The following is a 15,922-nucleotide window of genomic DNA, read 5'->3' as shown; positions in this document are numbered from 1 at the left end:
ACAATTCTGACTGTTTAAACATTTTGAAAGACGAGGGAAGCAAATAGAATAGAGAAAATTTAAGCGGGCTAAGTATTGCAAATACATATATGTATATATATGTGGGTATATATTTCGTCGGTTCTGACATTAAAAAAGTTTCTCTTTCAAAGAATCAAGTTACAGAAGCTTTGCATTTGGAGCATCTGCAGTAACACGAACATATAGGTTTTCTATAGGTGCATTGAAATTAATTCTAATTCGTCTTTTAAACGACGAAGCTCAGCTCTTCGTCCGAAAGGCCCTCGTACGCTCAACCTTTACACTTTACGAAGTAACCTCGGAACGAATTTCTCTATTAACGTCTTCTTTGACGAGTCGGTACTTGCTCTCTGCCTTTTGACTACCCTGAAGCTATACGTATTAATGCGTCACCAGACTACGCCCATCTACGGTCATTCTCCAATTTGTAATTTTGAAACGGACATCTGCCACGCTTGCGGTATATAAACGTACAAAGCAACAATTTTACTTAATTTTTTCATTATGATCTTGATCCATGTTTGTCAGAAACTACGATAAATGAACGATATTTCGTCTAATATGGATTATTCAAGAGGTCTCCAAAGTAAACACATTGAACACGCATCTCCATCTAGCGAGACTGCAGGTTACAAACTGTATTATCCTACAACCGCTTCTCTTACGTACATTTTAGGTATTTAAATAGAAAAATCTTATTTTGGACGATTATGAATTAACCGTAACGATACGAGAGGATTAAATCGCCCGATCAGAAGTGCGTTTCATTTGTGTGCTGCGTTTCGTCGCTAGAGCCGATATCCGTGTGTCGCCATCTTTAAAGTAACTATGGAAACAGAGAATATTCTTGCGAAGCAGAAAATCAATAAAAGATGTACCGTAAATAGCTGGTATATTTCTACGAAATTATCCGTAAATACACGAAAAGCATTAAATAAACATTCAGTTATAAAGATCAACGGCGAGGAATTAGATATGCAAGTGTTATACAACAGTGAAACACAATTAGATATGTGTGTATATTACGTATGTATTACTCGTATATTCTAACACTTAATGATATTAGGCGGAATTGGACAGCTGTTTTCCCGGAGACGCGCATCACGTAGATTTAAATAATGATCACGTGAAATTGATAGCGTAATGTAATTTTCACAAACGGTACACTATTCATAATAATCGCCCGTATCATTCCTGAAGAATGAACAGAATTAAATTTGTAGACTTGTATTTATAAAACAATCATTATTGTGCAGCATTACAGTTTTATTTCGTTCACTTGTCGAATCTTCTACGAAAATAGCAGACTGCTTTCAATGGCAATCTATTAATGGAGCAAACATTAAATAATACATGGTTATTCTTCGGGAATGAATACTTGATACATGACGCCCATATGGAGGTGTATAAACATGTAAAGGGGAGAACGTGAAATAAAAAGCTTTCCTAAAATAACAACAATACGATAACAATTAAAACGATATGAAATATAAATCGGAAACGATCTTTTGATACATTCGCAAAAGCTATTAAAATATCAGGCCAATATAATCCGGCATGGTATGTAACAAGTTAAATCATATATTTTACACGCAACGCAAACAACTATACGCACAATTTGATATTAAATATTCTAAAGGGATACATAATTTTATAACGTACATATGTACCAAATTACGCTACGCCCATTAATTTGATTAAGATCATTTTGCCGCCACTATCCGTTAATGCATATATATTTATATTTCGGAAGGGTAAAATCGATATCTAATTTTTACTATCCTAAGGAAAAAATAATTTACTTCGAAACAAAATTTTGTCTAAGTAATTGTTTCTAAAAATGAAGCGATATTAACATGAAAAGTACGACTAGTACATTTTATGTTATTATCTCGCTCTCTCACTCTCTTTCTTTCTCTCTCTCTCTTTTTTTAATCACTCTAGTCTACACTTTGAATACTTGTCCTGCATAAATTGCAAATTTGAAAACATCCAACTGAAAAAATAGCCCAGCTATTTAGGAAAGAACCGATTCGAGTTATAGGTGATAAAAATGATACAGTTACACGATTCGACGTCGTTCTGTAAATGTCATTCGATTGAAAAAAAAATAGAAAAGACCAACTTGCTTTTGGTACAGTATCGTTGAAGATATTAAAATTCCTGTGGAATTCGCGCGCACGGGTGATACGAAAATATACCTAACAGGTAGTGATACGAAATTGTATACGATATGTGTGAAAGAATTGGCACGGATATACGCGTTGTAGAAAAGAGTTTAAAAAATTGTTCCCACATCTTAATTGCGAACTAAAACCTTCTGTCTGTCGATTAGTCAGTTTCTCCGAGCACTGCTCGATATCGTTTGTTTCTCGATGACGCGGAGATGTAATCGTGTAGGTGTGACTCTGTGAGATTTGCAAAATATCGTATATCGATAAGCGTATTCGGTAAGTCTTGTCTTGGAGGGAAAGGAGGTGTGGTTATCGGATTATTAGGAATTAGCTGGGTGTTGATATATTGGTGGTGGTGGCGATCGACATTCTTTGAAATCGATGGTTAAGAATCAGACCGTATCAGAGTTCGGCGATAGTAATTAGTCTATTGGTTGATCTTGTTCGGTGGGCCGTTATTCGACAGGTGCTTCCAGAGACCGGTGATCAATGGCACGTCTCGGAAGCTATCGGCCGAAGGCTACGCCTGCTACGAGCACATCAGGTCTACTGATCTCGATTCACCCCAAGCGTTTTGAATTTTGAAACCCGTCGTTGGCCTCGGTACTACGTGGTGCGACGTGCCCGTCGTCGTGCTGTGCCTTAAAGTTGTCATCGGGATGTTAGTGGCCTCGCTCTTCCTCTGCTCCTTCTTCCCGTCCTCGTCTTCGAAGCATACCTAAAGAGATACGGTAGTAATCGACGTTAAATACCTTTCATCGACTGTTAACCGATACGGTTAATTGAATTCAAAGGCTCGAGTCGATCGTTTACCCATGAATTTCCGGCTGGTTTCGTCTCGTTCGATAGGTCGATCAGAAGATTTTTTTGAGCACCGTTCGCGTTACATCGCTGACCGCTGGCCTTATTCTCTTCGTTAACTTTACCCGTACACTTCTCGCCTTTCTCCTCCTTCTTCTTTCCATCGTTTTCTAAACAAACCCCGATCGTAGGGTAATTAACAGACATACGTTTCATCGAGAGAGCGGACATTTAAGGCAGATACTGCCGTGCTAGAAAATGACGAATTTTTCGAAACGGGAGCACGCGCGCACTGGTCGTTCCAGTCTCAAAGCCTACGGTACTCCTTCTCTAATTTAAACGGGGCGTGCCTTACGATCATGTTTCGCGTTAAATTTCACACTGTAATTATTTATACGTGACAAATAGTTGCGGCCAATTCCCTTTGACGCGAACGCGTTTAACAATGTTTGCGCGAATGAAGGGAACACATGAGTTGTAATTGGTCATGCTTCCCGTATTGTTGCCGCTCGGTGTGCACCAAGTCCAATATTGCCGGACAATTTCCTAGGGTGCACTCGTAACCTTCTGCGAAACTCTCCGCAATATCCGCACTTTCGGAGAGTTAAGGGCGCAACTACATTCTACGTATTTACATATGTACCTGAATAGCATCCAGGATATATGCGCGTTCTATGTACGGTTGGCGTAACGCGAAGCTAGTCTTCTTTTAGCTTTCTCCGATTCTTTCTAAATCGCGAGAAAGATTAGTTAATTCACTTACCAGCGTTCCTATCATCGGTTAACGATGGACTTTTATCTTGAGCGTGATGGATCCTGGGATCGGCTTGGGACAGCTGCCAAGCCTCGTAAGCTGTGTTAAATGCCTGCGCCACCGTCAGCGTTACCGTTTGCGCCATTTTTCTCTTCGGGCAGAGGAACGCGTGGCATTCCATAGTTTCGTTCAAATTTGTCGCGATAAATGCGAACACGTGATCGTGGGTCGCGTCCGCGGAACAATATGAAATTCTGTAAAAAATGTTTGCTAAATTATTTTCGCTTCGCGGAGAGAGGTGCGCGTTTGCGAAAGCGCTGCGAATTTTCGTTGCTCACATGACAAAGCAACTGCGACGAAAAGAAGTTCCTTTGAAAGCAGAGCTTTTGCCCGCGTGCAATCAACGAACCGAGACACAATTTCGTATTGCGTTTGAACAGCCCCGTTGCTAAAATAAAGTTACACGCTTTTCTCTATATTCGATACGAAAAACGCTCGCTTCCTATGTTTCTATACACAGAGAGAAAGCGTACTTGAATTTTCAGCGATATTCCGTTGTACATTTGATACGTATTCAAATCTTACTTTATTCGAATTGTGGTCGTTTAGACGAACCGCAGGTTAATTAAAGCGGCATTACAGCGAAACGAAAGCCGTGAATATCATGTGATTAAGAGAATGTATAGTCTAAGTCGTTACCACGTTCTTCCCTTCCTCGCGAACCTCGTGAAATATCTTCTCGGATAGTTTACAATTATACGAAGCCGTGGAATTTGTGATTTCCGACTGGCAGAGGGAATAATATTTTTTTTCTCCATTGAATCGCACGTTGCGTGCTCGTTCGAATTGATCGAAATTCCGAATGCATTTTAGGTTGAATGTTTGGGTATTATGTTGGCAGATGCGAGGGGAAATGTACAACAAGCCAGAAGCAACAAATCCGGTTTCGTCCGATTAGAACTCTCGAATAGTGACAGTCCGCGCGTGTTGTACTATGCCCGCGTATCGCAAAACAGGAAATGTGTCGCGAACGCGTTCACCTATGTTGTATGCACACGTACCTGTATATAGACACCTGAAGTTGATTTTCCTCCGTGGCTAGATCCGTCATTCTAATACCCTTTAAACTGACAGCCAAACACACTCTTTGCAGCTTCTTACCGCTTGCCTTCGCCTGCGATGTTAAAAGAATATTCCATTGAAATTTAGTAGAACGATTTTGTCTCGAGAGAGAAGAATTGATGCTCGAAAATCGCGTTCCACGGAATTCACGTGTTTCTCGAATGCGAAACGATTCGAGCTTGCGCTCGAATACGTCTCGTCAGACCGAAGCGTTCGAGTTCCAGTATAATTCGTCCAGTTGTCTGGTCTTTGATCGTTACGAAGGAACTAGCGTCGTCCTCGTTCCGTCCACGGTCGTTCTGTCACGACGTGACACTCCGCGTACATTACGTAGGATTTAAACGGAACCCGACGGAAGCGTGTAGCTGTTCGTTTAGTTTCCGTTTTTATTTAAACGGTGCTTGAACCAAGTCTCTTCTATAAAAGGGTTTATCGGATTAGCCGAGAAATACGGTTTGCGCGAAACGAAAGCGAAAGAAAGAGAGTTAATTCCGTTTTGAGAAACGAAATATCTTTGAAGCAGCGATGGACTGTGGTCGTGAGCTGTTTCACGGTAATGTAATCGGGAGCATCGGGTAGAATAAACGCTGCGTTCAACGAATTAACTTGCCCAGAGGTTACGCGTACCCGGTTTAATCGCGAATGTCCTACAAAATTGGAAGGCAGTCGTGATCCACGTATTTCTGCGAAGAGCTTCTCCGCTGGTGGAGCAGTATCGACGCGAAACTTCTGTAAATACGTTCCGCGTTTAATCGCGACGACGGAGCACAATCGAACAATGTTGCAAACGAATATAATCGTTCGACGTTGACCGATTAATCGTTAACAAAGCCGGCCGTTTAAGTGGGCTACACAGAGTTCGTTTGAAACTGTATTATATATCAATTATCGCGTTAAATTAATTAACGCGATAAACGTATCGGCTTTATTTCAATGTAGCACAACGAGCAGATCGATTTGTCGCGGAGAGAAAATAAATTGATTGCTCCAAGTGTTTGAGAAATCGACGCGTAACGATGGGACATTAAAAACGGGGAATGCGTGGTATGGGAGAGAAATATCGTTGATAAAATTAGAGGTGAAAGTGGCTCGGAAAGAAGGTTAGATCAAAGTGTGTATGTATGTACATACCATCGTAATGACGGTCTTGATAGCTTCTGCCGTGGCCTCTTCGCTCGAGGGTGTCTCGACGAGAGTACTGCCCAAATATTTGAGGGTGAACTTGGCTTCCGACGCATCCTCCGGTTCTTCCTGCATCGTACCACCAGAACCGCCGCCCTCCACGCATTCGCGACTATTCGCTAGAGCCCATTCCTCGCATAGTTCTGTAAGTTAACATTCGCTCATTTTCCTGGCTGCTCTATAGAGAACAAAAATATGAGAAACACCCGGTTCTAGGTCTGAAGCAATTAATCGTTTAGTCAACAGCTCGTCAGAGATAAACACCGTGGGGAACGTCGAGCTGTTCTAACACCTAAGCCGCGTCCGGTGTAGCGTGTGTGCCAATAATGGATATTCTCCTTTGACGCATCCCATACGAAGGTCGATACACCTTCTATCGATCATACTGGGATCGAACAATTCCATCTAACAAGAGAACCGCCAGTGAAGAACACGCCAATATTTAAACCCTACTCGATCAATTTTCGTGGACGTTTCACCCTGTAAAGTAAAACATTCCTCGTCGATGTACCGTCCAACGATCTGTACTTGTATCTTTAAATATTTCTTGGGGAAACCACGAAAGTTTTCTAACGATAGAGGAGGGATAAGTTCTTGCTACTTTAAACATTTTGCAATACGTCGAAGAAATACGATCTCGATACTTTTCAATGTTTCGTCAAAGTTCTTTCGTCCGAGCATCGCGAAAATAAAAAGACTGATGCGAGGATGACACGTTAGACGAGCGAAGCGAGCCTTTTTTATACGCGTACATACGCCGCGAGTTGTATACACCAAACAAAAAGACCGATCTTTCTGTTCGTTTTCGTTTCCTGTAGAGTGAAAAGAAAACCATGGAGTCTCGTTCGTTGGTTACGTTCTAACGAAGTTGATGCGTATGTTGCCCGGTTGAAATTTGCTTCGTTCGTTCTGTAATTACGTTCTCCAATTTCGTTTCGGCTCCGACGACGCTCCAATTAAGTTTTCAGCAGAGCTTTTCCGCGTCTACGATCCAATTAGACGATCCGACGATTGTTTCGATGTCGAATGATACCCTTTGTTCTTGCAAACTCGCACAAAGGATGGAGCGTCTTTTAAAGCAGTCCCCCCGGTGTCCTCTTTGACGAACGAGGAGAAAGAGTCGCCGTTCCTTTCGAGCGTCCATTTCGTCGAATAACTCTAGCCATTTAGAGATTATTTATCTTTCATACTTTCCATTCACCTTGGATTTCCGATCTCCATTCAGATGAAATTGCACGCTGCGCGTATCGCTCGGGATAACAATTGAAATGCTTTAACGACCAGCGGCCAGCGACCTTTTCGCTAGTGGTAGAATAAACGAGGGAAACGTGCATAAATTCGCCCGAGTTCCTCCTAAGAGAAGACCACGGGTCCAGCCAGTGCTCGTCGCTGCTGCAAGTTTTCGAGTAAGGAGCACTTTCAGAACACGACGAGCTTTCTCACGCTAGACGCGCACTCGAAAGAATTGAAAGTAATTACAGCAGGTTTTTCAGCAATTAGTACGCGTCGTTGGTAGTTGCGTACCGCCTAATGTACAAAAGCGAGCTACTTCAAGCTAGAGTCCGCTTTAACTCGCGACAGGTCAATTTTCTTTGCACTCGAAAATTACCTCGCTACACGCGAAACGCGTTTCGTTAAACCGCAAACAATTACCAAAAGTCTCGTTACAGAAGTTAGGAGCCGAGTGAACGATAATATATTTAGGCAATGGAATATTTTCAACATCGCGCGTGGCTCGCGACTCTGCTTCGGTACACGTGTGGACGGTCGAACGATTTTCAATTTTCATGAAACGTTACGGATCGTTGGAATCGGAAAAAAAACTAGAAGCGACAGAGAAAGGTGAAAAATAGCGAATCGAGATTTTCCGTTAGCTCGACCACTGAGCGGTAAACCGCAAATTAAATCTTCTACAAGGTCTTTTACCGCTTCGATATCTACGTAACCCTTCGATACCGGATTTATTTCCCTTTCTTTTTTTTTTATTACCGATTCGATTCACTCGATAGAGATTGTCGCTTATCGTTGAAACGTTATTGCACAATCCCCGAAGGGTATAGAATCAGTTTGTACTAGAAAACTCGGTGAAAAGCGCATCGCGAAACGGTTGTTCGTTGCACGTTAATCTATGATGTTTCCCTCTGCGGGAATCGTTAATATCTGCGAGCGTTATTTGTTCGTGCATCATCGATCGGTCTTAATTGACTGGTAGATATCTAGCCACGTTGGTTCCCCGAGTTATGCAAATGAACGTACCCGCGCGAGAACCGATTCGTCAGAATTGACCGAATTCTCGCGCGGCACGAGACGAACGATGTTAGCGATCGTAAAATAGAGGTAGATAGAGATGTTATAGCGGGGACTGACGCGTGTCTAACTGAAAAATTTATTCAGAAAATTCGATCCGGATCGCTTCTCGATTGGCTGTATATCGATAGGGGGATGTTAAACGCAAACACTTTTCACCCGCGGGTCGAATACACCCGGGAAATATCGTTGTTCAATTCTATTCTGGAATTTAGGAAGTGCGGCGTGCCCCATAATAATTCGTGTACAAACAAACGGTGAGCAAACATTTCGCCGTGATGGTGTATCGACGAAGCTGAATCGCGAAAATTGACCGCAACCCCCGTTTTGCTCTGTTAACGCGATTGTTCGCTGCGAAACGAACCTCTGTCTCGTCGCGGATTTTAACAGACTCTCCGGCAGAAATGAAACGTAATCGACCGCGAACTAAATAATCTCGAGCCCAACGTCGTGGTCCGGTGTTCCGGTTCTAATGCAGAGGATACACAGAGTTAACGGGCGAGCCGTTAAGAGTTAATCAAGGCGTAAACAGACGCTTTTGAAGGAACTAGTTTAGCCAGCCGCCCTTTTCGGGTGCACCAAACGGGGATGAAAGCGAAGATTCGCAAAGCCGGGGGAAGCCGCGGTTCAATAAACTTGGGATCTTTATTTCCGGAGAGTCTCTCGAAATTTTACGGTTACCGTATCCATCTTTACCTATCTGTGTGTAGCCAGAGCCAGTTATTCAAGCACTATCTATATTTTATACCTTTTTGTATCTTTCCGGGTAGAAAGCGAACAGTAAATCGAGGATATCGGACGTCTCCGCTCGACGACGAATCGACGCATCGCGTGGTTATCGATTTTGCGCGGTTATTACGCGTAAAACGTTTTCCTTGATTTTTCCTTGATTTTTCCTTGATTGCACCAGCGAAACAAAAGGGCGACACGAGAGGCAAAGACAGGCGGAATCCTCCAACTTTTCGAACTCGCATTATCAACCCGACTAATTACGCCTGGATCTCGCAACCGATCTCCTCCGCTACACGAATTACCGGATACCCACCCGAACTTTCTCCAAGTATACGTTAACACTTTCCACGTTAACCTGAAAATAGGATAACGAGAAGCTTTGTTTTTCCTCGTTCCTCCTTTAATATTTATCTGTTAATCGTCGAGATTTATTACTCTTAAGGATGGTGGGATCGGTGGAAATTTTGTTGGTCTCTAGGAAGAAAAAGTTCTCCTCGGAGAAAGTGTCGATTACTCTTCTCCGTCGAGGAGGAATCTTCGGAAGAAAAGACCGTCGGGGACTATCGCGGTTGAAAGGGATCCCAACAACGTCACTCACCGCGAAGCGATTTCTTTCCCTCGAAATCCCGAGGGGGCGTCGATGACCGAAGAAGAAGAAGATTTCCCCCCTTCTCCGCAATTTTTCAGTCCTTTCAGTCCCGTCGCGCAGCGCACGCGTCTACCTAATTGCATCGTCGACTCGCCAATCGGTAATTAATACTTGGATGTCGGTCGATTCCAGCGGTACTATATAACATTCGATCGAATCTCTCGTCAAATTGGACGTAGAGAAATGTAGAGTTTAGCAGCGTGGCAAAACGAACAGCGGTTATTTTTTCATTTTCAATTGGTCTTACCTTTCACTGGGCCTTATTTGTCGATTAGCGTGAGTGGCAAAAAATTCTGTTCCTCCTCTGCCCGACTATGTACCGAGGAAGCGATTCATATGACTTCCTCCCTTCTAGACTAAAGTCGTTTCTTTCATCGATTTGCGTGCAAAACATCGCGCGTCCCGAATAACGATCGGACATGGTCAACTTTGTTCTCGTTTCTCTTCGAGGAGCGCGTCTTGTCGACGTCTCACGTGTTCTCTTTTCTACGAAATTGCCTAGTTTCTCTCTTCTCTCCTCGATACGTACATAGAGACTCGTCCAACTTGTATTTCTTCTCTCCCCCGGGGATTTATCTTTATGCAACGATTCGGAATCAAGGGCCGCGATCATTCGGACAATAATTCATTCATGGGAGATAAGGGGCCACTTGTTATTGAAATTTCCACCGAGGAAGACATCGAGGAGACGAGAGTCGCGTTGCGATGGATAGACGCGCAGTCGGTTACGACTAGCCAATCGATAAGAGATACGATTCCTCAAAGGATAGAATTAAATATCGTTCGAGGTAATTCGAGGGTGGTTTCCGTAAAATGCAGATGCGTTAAGAGGCCGCAAACAACTCGAGCGAAACATTGAAATTCTAGAGGGGGTAGTTACTTCCGTTGCTCCTCGATACAGGTAATTGCAATCGTGCGTAATGATACTCGCTCTGGTAACGGTTAGAGGATATCGGTGTATTATAACGTCGTATATTCAACGGATAAGATCCAGTTGAAGTGGATGCCCGTGTCGTAAAATTTAATCTTCCTACGTTGTATACAGGGACCTAGATTGTACATACTTTAAAGCGAGACTTCCCTGCGCGTATCACGAACACTGGCTAGACGTAAAATCTGGTGAGTCGATTTCCGTTTAAACGCGAAATGATCGGCCCTCGGAACGGGCTAATTATCTAGATGGAATACTTTCGCCTGATCGTCCTCGGTTAATTTCCGTTTATCGATTGTCCGAATTGGTAACTCGGAGAAACCTTCGAAGGGGAAACCGTCCCTGGAATTTTCCAGGTTTCCCCGGTAACCTATGAATCTTCGATCCTCCCGGCGTTCGTCGCTTGCGCTGTCGTCTTATTAACCGTGTTCCGATGCCAGAAAGGTTCTCGCGCGAGAATGGGAGTGGCCGCGTAACTTCGTCGCCAGAGTAATCCCAAGGGAAGCTGAGGACGGTTACGTTGGGGTTGAACAGCCCGTGACGAATCCTATTACGACGAATAGATTACCCCTCTTCCTCTTCCACGACTCTGGAATGTCACTAATCCCGCATTCGATTGCGCCAGTTACTCGAACTCGCTCGTTGTTTACGTCCACGCATTTCTCATCGTCGTTGATTCGAAAGAAAGATCTCGTCGCAGAAAGGCATAGAAAACCCTTGGTGGAATGGTTAATGCTGTTACGGGGCGGAACTTTCTATATAGAAGGAACGCGAGGAGGTTGCCAGCAGCTAATACAATTGTACCCGTGCACCTGTAAACTTAGTTGTTGGCGGTTTAATATAGCGACCGTACGGACTGCTGTTGGCGATCGGGGCGATGTAACATTTGGGAAAAACGTGGCGTCAAGTGTGCGATGTAGTGCTCCGTCGGCACGGATCGTTTGAGTTTAACAACCGCTCTGTGAAACGTACCCGTGTGTACAAAGGAAAATGCTCAACCGTGAAACTAAGTAAGTTCGTTTAACGGAAGTAAAGGTGTGCTCGTACGAGGCGGTTTCCTTCGACCGACGGGGCGATCGACCGTCCCAGCGATCGTAATTCCGATCGTAAATCACGAATCGTCGAAATCCCACCGCTTGGTGACTAGCTCGAAAAGTTTTCGTCGCCACCGGCTGCCCCTCGTTTTTCCGCTCTCTTTTCTTTCTGCCCGTCTCGCCTGTTCCGGAGCTCGAGGCGCAGCTTTCGCGTGAAATTCATTTCCCTGCGAAAAGTTTCTCATCCTCCTCCCTATCCACGGTAGCGAGAGCTAACCGGAGAAGCCTTCCAGATGTGAAAAAAAAAATAATGCGAACGAAAGTTATTATTTCGCGATTGAAACAGCACGTGTGTATCGAGATTTCCAGCGAATAAGTGGAAAAGTTTGCATTCGAAACGGTGAGTCGAAAAGAAGGGGTTGGCTGTTATCCAAAACCTATACGTCGACGCGTGGACGTTTTCTTTGCGGTTACGTTGTATCGGCGAGCTAATAAACGGTGCTTCGCGACCTCGGCAGATACTTTCAGCCTGAATCGAATCTTTTCGGTTCCGTACGCTTATTAACGTGGGGTCGTTATCGATGCGTACGGGATTCAATGGGTGAGACGTACCTTTTAACGAGCACCCTACCCGCCTTTTTCACTTCCTTAACTCTCCTCTCAACGCGCGATAAGAATCGCTACGCGAGAATTTCCATGATAGAAATCTGGAGAAAAAGTAGTCCGCGTTCGACTCGATAGCGTTTCAATGGACCAATTGAGCTGAAACGATCGATTCGAAAAAATAGCTACCAATAGATATGGGGATAAGTAGCGGATTGTAGCGCGTCACGTTTGAAACGATAGGAGCACGTTTTCGAGGGAATTGCAGCCGATCGATCCCTATCTGGATGCGGTGGTGGAAATGTTATTATTCCGTTGGAAACGGGAATCGCGCAGGTTACACGCGCGTGTAATAACAGTCTCGTTGGGACGATAGGAGGTGGTGCCTTCGTGCCAGGAGTAATTCGGCCGTGGAAACGGCGCGAGGTTTCGCGACGCTTTAGAAAATGTCGAGCTTCCCTTCGTCGTTGCTTCGGGCGCAACCCAGTTCGAGGAATTATTATAAATGAAAGGCAGACGCGCTCGGCGAAAGGTGGTACGATAATTATCATCGACTGAAATGCCTGCAAGCGTTCACGCGACTATGTGTATCGATAGGTGGAGCCGATATCAATCGAGATTAATTTCCACGATTAACGAAATTTAATGGGAACTTAATTATTGTTCACGTCGGTTCAACGACACTCGATTCGGTTATTATTTTCTGTGTCAAAATAAAAAAAACACTACCATTCGCTGATCGTTACGAATTGAACTTCGATCGGGTCTGTCGCCTCTATTCTTCATTCGTCCTCCGCGATATCCTGGTTTTTCTTCTCGGAGGGAATTAAAAGTTTGTCGCGATACGGAAATTGCTACGAGGTCGCATCGAAACGAAACTAAATGCGGCAGAATGCAGCGAATCATAAAGCTAAAAAGATCAACCAGTGAGAAGAGTGATACGGTCACCTTGACACTCGTATGTGTCATAATCTCGCGTGAATCGTCGAGGGCATAAATAGTCGGAATTAAAAAGTGGAAGTTTATAGGTTCGCGTGATAAATTTGTCGGATAAATGGTCTTCGTGGGCTTCCTCCCAATTTCCGAGAGAAAATGGGAACGAATAGGTTCGTCGCGCTCGATATCTGTTCACCGTCGGGGACCATCTGCCGTTACGATGCAGATTTTCCGCAATTCCAATGAATTCCTCGAACGGCTCGAAAAATTACACGGTTAATTATTCTAAATTCGTTCGGTCGGTCGATCGATCGATCGAACGATCGATTGGCGTGAAATGAAATTCGATCGCGTCGAATGGCCATCGAATGGCCACCGAAGCGAGCCGACTCTCGTCCCTTGTTGATCGTTACGCGCACAATTAGCTGCGCGACAAGTTCATTACCACCGGCTCGCTCTCTAGAACTTGACCAGCGTATCGAGACGAGCTTTATTCCATTTCCCTCTCGAAAATGAATCTTTTCTCCTCCTCCGGAGGCACGTCGAGCGAATACCAACTACGAATTCGCGGGCCGATCGATGAAACAAATTACAAGTTCCGCGTTGGCCATGGATTTATTCCGCTCGCGAACGATTCGATTTCACGCGTTACGAAATTGAAAGTCAAACTCGATCTTGCGAACTGAATCTTTGAACGAGAAATAGTTGCTCGTAGCTACGGCTGTTCAATCGTGAGAATGATCATGGGAAAGATTGTTGGATCGTCGCATCGAAACGCGGTCCGAACCAGAAGATTATGGAAATTTTATGATCGATAATCAGTGGTCTCCGAAGGAGGTCACATTGTGCCTAGAACGCGACTCGGCACGCATTACCATAATCTTAAACATGACTCTCAATTACGCCGCTTATTGGGAATAATCGCGTTAACTACCGCTGTCTCGTCTCTGTTATCACCGGGGCGGACATTTTCCAGCTGCACACTGTTACCGTTAATCTTCCCGGTAGCTAATAACTCCCGGTAAATAAGCTTCCTCTATTCGGTAACCGAGATAACGCAATTCGATCGATTATTAGCACCGCGTCCGATTACGGTTCCGTTCTAAACACGCGTACGTACACGCGTACGTACACGCGTACGTACACGCGTACTACGCATCATCGATACTGGCTAGTGCCGGAGCAATAGAGGCGATAACGCGGGGCTTATCGAGATCGGTGAACTTTGCCACGCTTTCGATCGCAATTTCTGCGTTTCTGCGTAGTACGTCGCACGCGTGAAACGATAAGCGACTAGGAACTTACTCTTGTGTTTCGAGCTGCTCTTCCACAACCCTCGAAAGAAGGACATCCTGGCTGGCCAGCGCTCTGGTGCACCGGCGAAGCGTAAACGCGGCACGGAGCGAAGTATTCGCGTGTCAAACTGGCTGCTCACTCGCGGTCTGCGATCTTACGATTAATGACATGTGACGCGAGGTAAATTTCACGCTCGACCGTTACGCTCGAGGAGAGCGTCTGGTTGGGAACGCTTTGGCCGCGAGACGGGACGAGAGGCGAGGATCCTGCGGGAGAGAGCTGCGTGGAAACGTGCTATCGGGAAGACTGTGCGCCGCGATGTGAGCGCGTCCACACCGAGTTTATTCCGCTCCCCTGTCGCGTAGTCGCGTACTCGCGTACATGCGCGCATCCCCATTCCCATCCCCCTTCGCCGTTCCTGGATTCCGGTTCCACTTCCGAACCGGATCCCCACCGAAAGGATAAAGATTATTTTCACGCATTCGCGGTCCGCGCTGCGTTATCCTGCCTGCCTGCCTGCTTGCTTTCCTTCCTTCCTTCCTTCCAATATTTTTTACCCTCCTCCTCCTCCTCCTCCTCGCCTACTCGAAAAATACCCTTTTAAAATCCTTCCTTCCAACTTTTAACGCGATCTAACGCGATTTCACGCGTTTTAACCCGGCTACCGATACCCCGCAATTTTCCATCCTTTCGCGGAATAGGATCAACCGTCGGATTAAAAGGGAGTCGAACAAAATATCCGTCGCGTCTCGATCGAATTCGACGCTTTATTATTTTAACTCTCGCCGGGATAAAAGTTTGAATAATTGGAGGCATCGTCCGAGATACCGAATCACGGAATCCGCTCCTAATGCGAAAGTTTCGAATCATATTTCTACGAAAGTTTCTCGAAGGTATCGAGGATCGATCTTTCCTTCTCGGGAAGGAAAAAGCTGGCGACTGGGCGCGTCGCGTCGCGATGCCATTGACAAGAGAAACCGCGTTGCTCGGTGCCACTTTTTGCCGCGTACCCGAAAATTCCCCGAAAACGCGGCCCCGGTTTTAATTTCGTCCACGATTTAATGCGGACAAAGTCCCTCGTTTCTCGATCGATGCTCGGCACCGGGGCGAAAGGAAATTATGAGGACGAATGGAAATTGGAACGAGTTAGTTAGTCCGCGAGGTGGAGAAAAAATTCATTTAGGAAACATCGCCCTCCGATTTATTGGACGCGAAGAGATTGCAATTCCGCCTGGGTCGAAAGAAGGCGAAGCGTTTCTACTTATCGTTAGATATTACCGTGGAACGAGCCGCGAATACCGTCGGGAGCGGTTAAAGACCGTTGTTGTATACCGCGTGTACCCAAGTTCTCCGGAATCGTTGTTGAAAACGGTAACGGCG

At 44.9% G+C, this 15,922-nt stretch overlaps 3 protein-coding genes across 3 annotated transcripts in view; 1 reads left to right on the top strand and 2 right to left on the bottom strand.

The window, feature by feature from the left end:
* Positions 1-15,922, top strand: part of LOC143426436 (uncharacterized) — a 77,056-nt gene that overhangs the window by 14,277 nt on the left and 46,857 nt on the right. The gene's annotated exons all lie outside the window — the stretch shown is intronic.
* The window catches only part of LOC143426444 (uncharacterized), a 128,797-nt gene that overhangs the window by 89,775 nt on the left and 23,100 nt on the right, over positions 1-15,922 (bottom strand). The window lies entirely within an intron of this gene.
* Positions 2,428-14,607, bottom strand: LOC143426448 (low density lipoprotein receptor adapter protein 1). The gene is made up of 6 exons (XM_076899922.1): positions 14,552-14,607; positions 6,004-6,197; positions 4,812-4,924; positions 3,760-4,004; positions 3,009-3,166; positions 2,428-2,913 (listed from the first exon to the last, which is right to left on the bottom strand). Exons 1-6 carry the CDS (start codon positions 14,595-14,597, stop codon positions 2,725-2,727), a joined length of 945 nt encoding a protein of 314 aa, XP_076756037.1. The 5' UTR covers positions 14,598-14,607; the 3' UTR covers positions 2,428-2,724.

Source organism: Xylocopa sonorina, chromosome 8 (genome assembly GCF_050948175.1).
Source record: "Xylocopa sonorina isolate GNS202 chromosome 8, iyXylSono1_principal, whole genome shotgun sequence".
NCBI lineage: Eukaryota > Metazoa > Arthropoda > Insecta > Hymenoptera > Apidae > Xylocopa > Xylocopa sonorina.
This window is presented reverse-complemented; position numbering and strand designations above follow the sequence as displayed.

Coding starts and splice junctions, on each gene's coding strand:
- LOC143426448 (XM_076899922.1), bottom strand. CDS start 14,597: ATGTCCTTCTTTCGAGGGTTGTGGAAGAGCAGCTCGAAACACAAGA. Junction 4,925..6,003: donor TCAAGACCGTCATTACGATG/GTATGTACATAC, acceptor TTAACATCGCAG/GCGAAGGCAAGCGGTAAGAA. Junction 4,005..4,811: donor CTTCAGGTGTCTATATACAG/GTACGTGTGCAT, acceptor CATTTTTTACAG/AATTTCATATTGTTCCGCGG.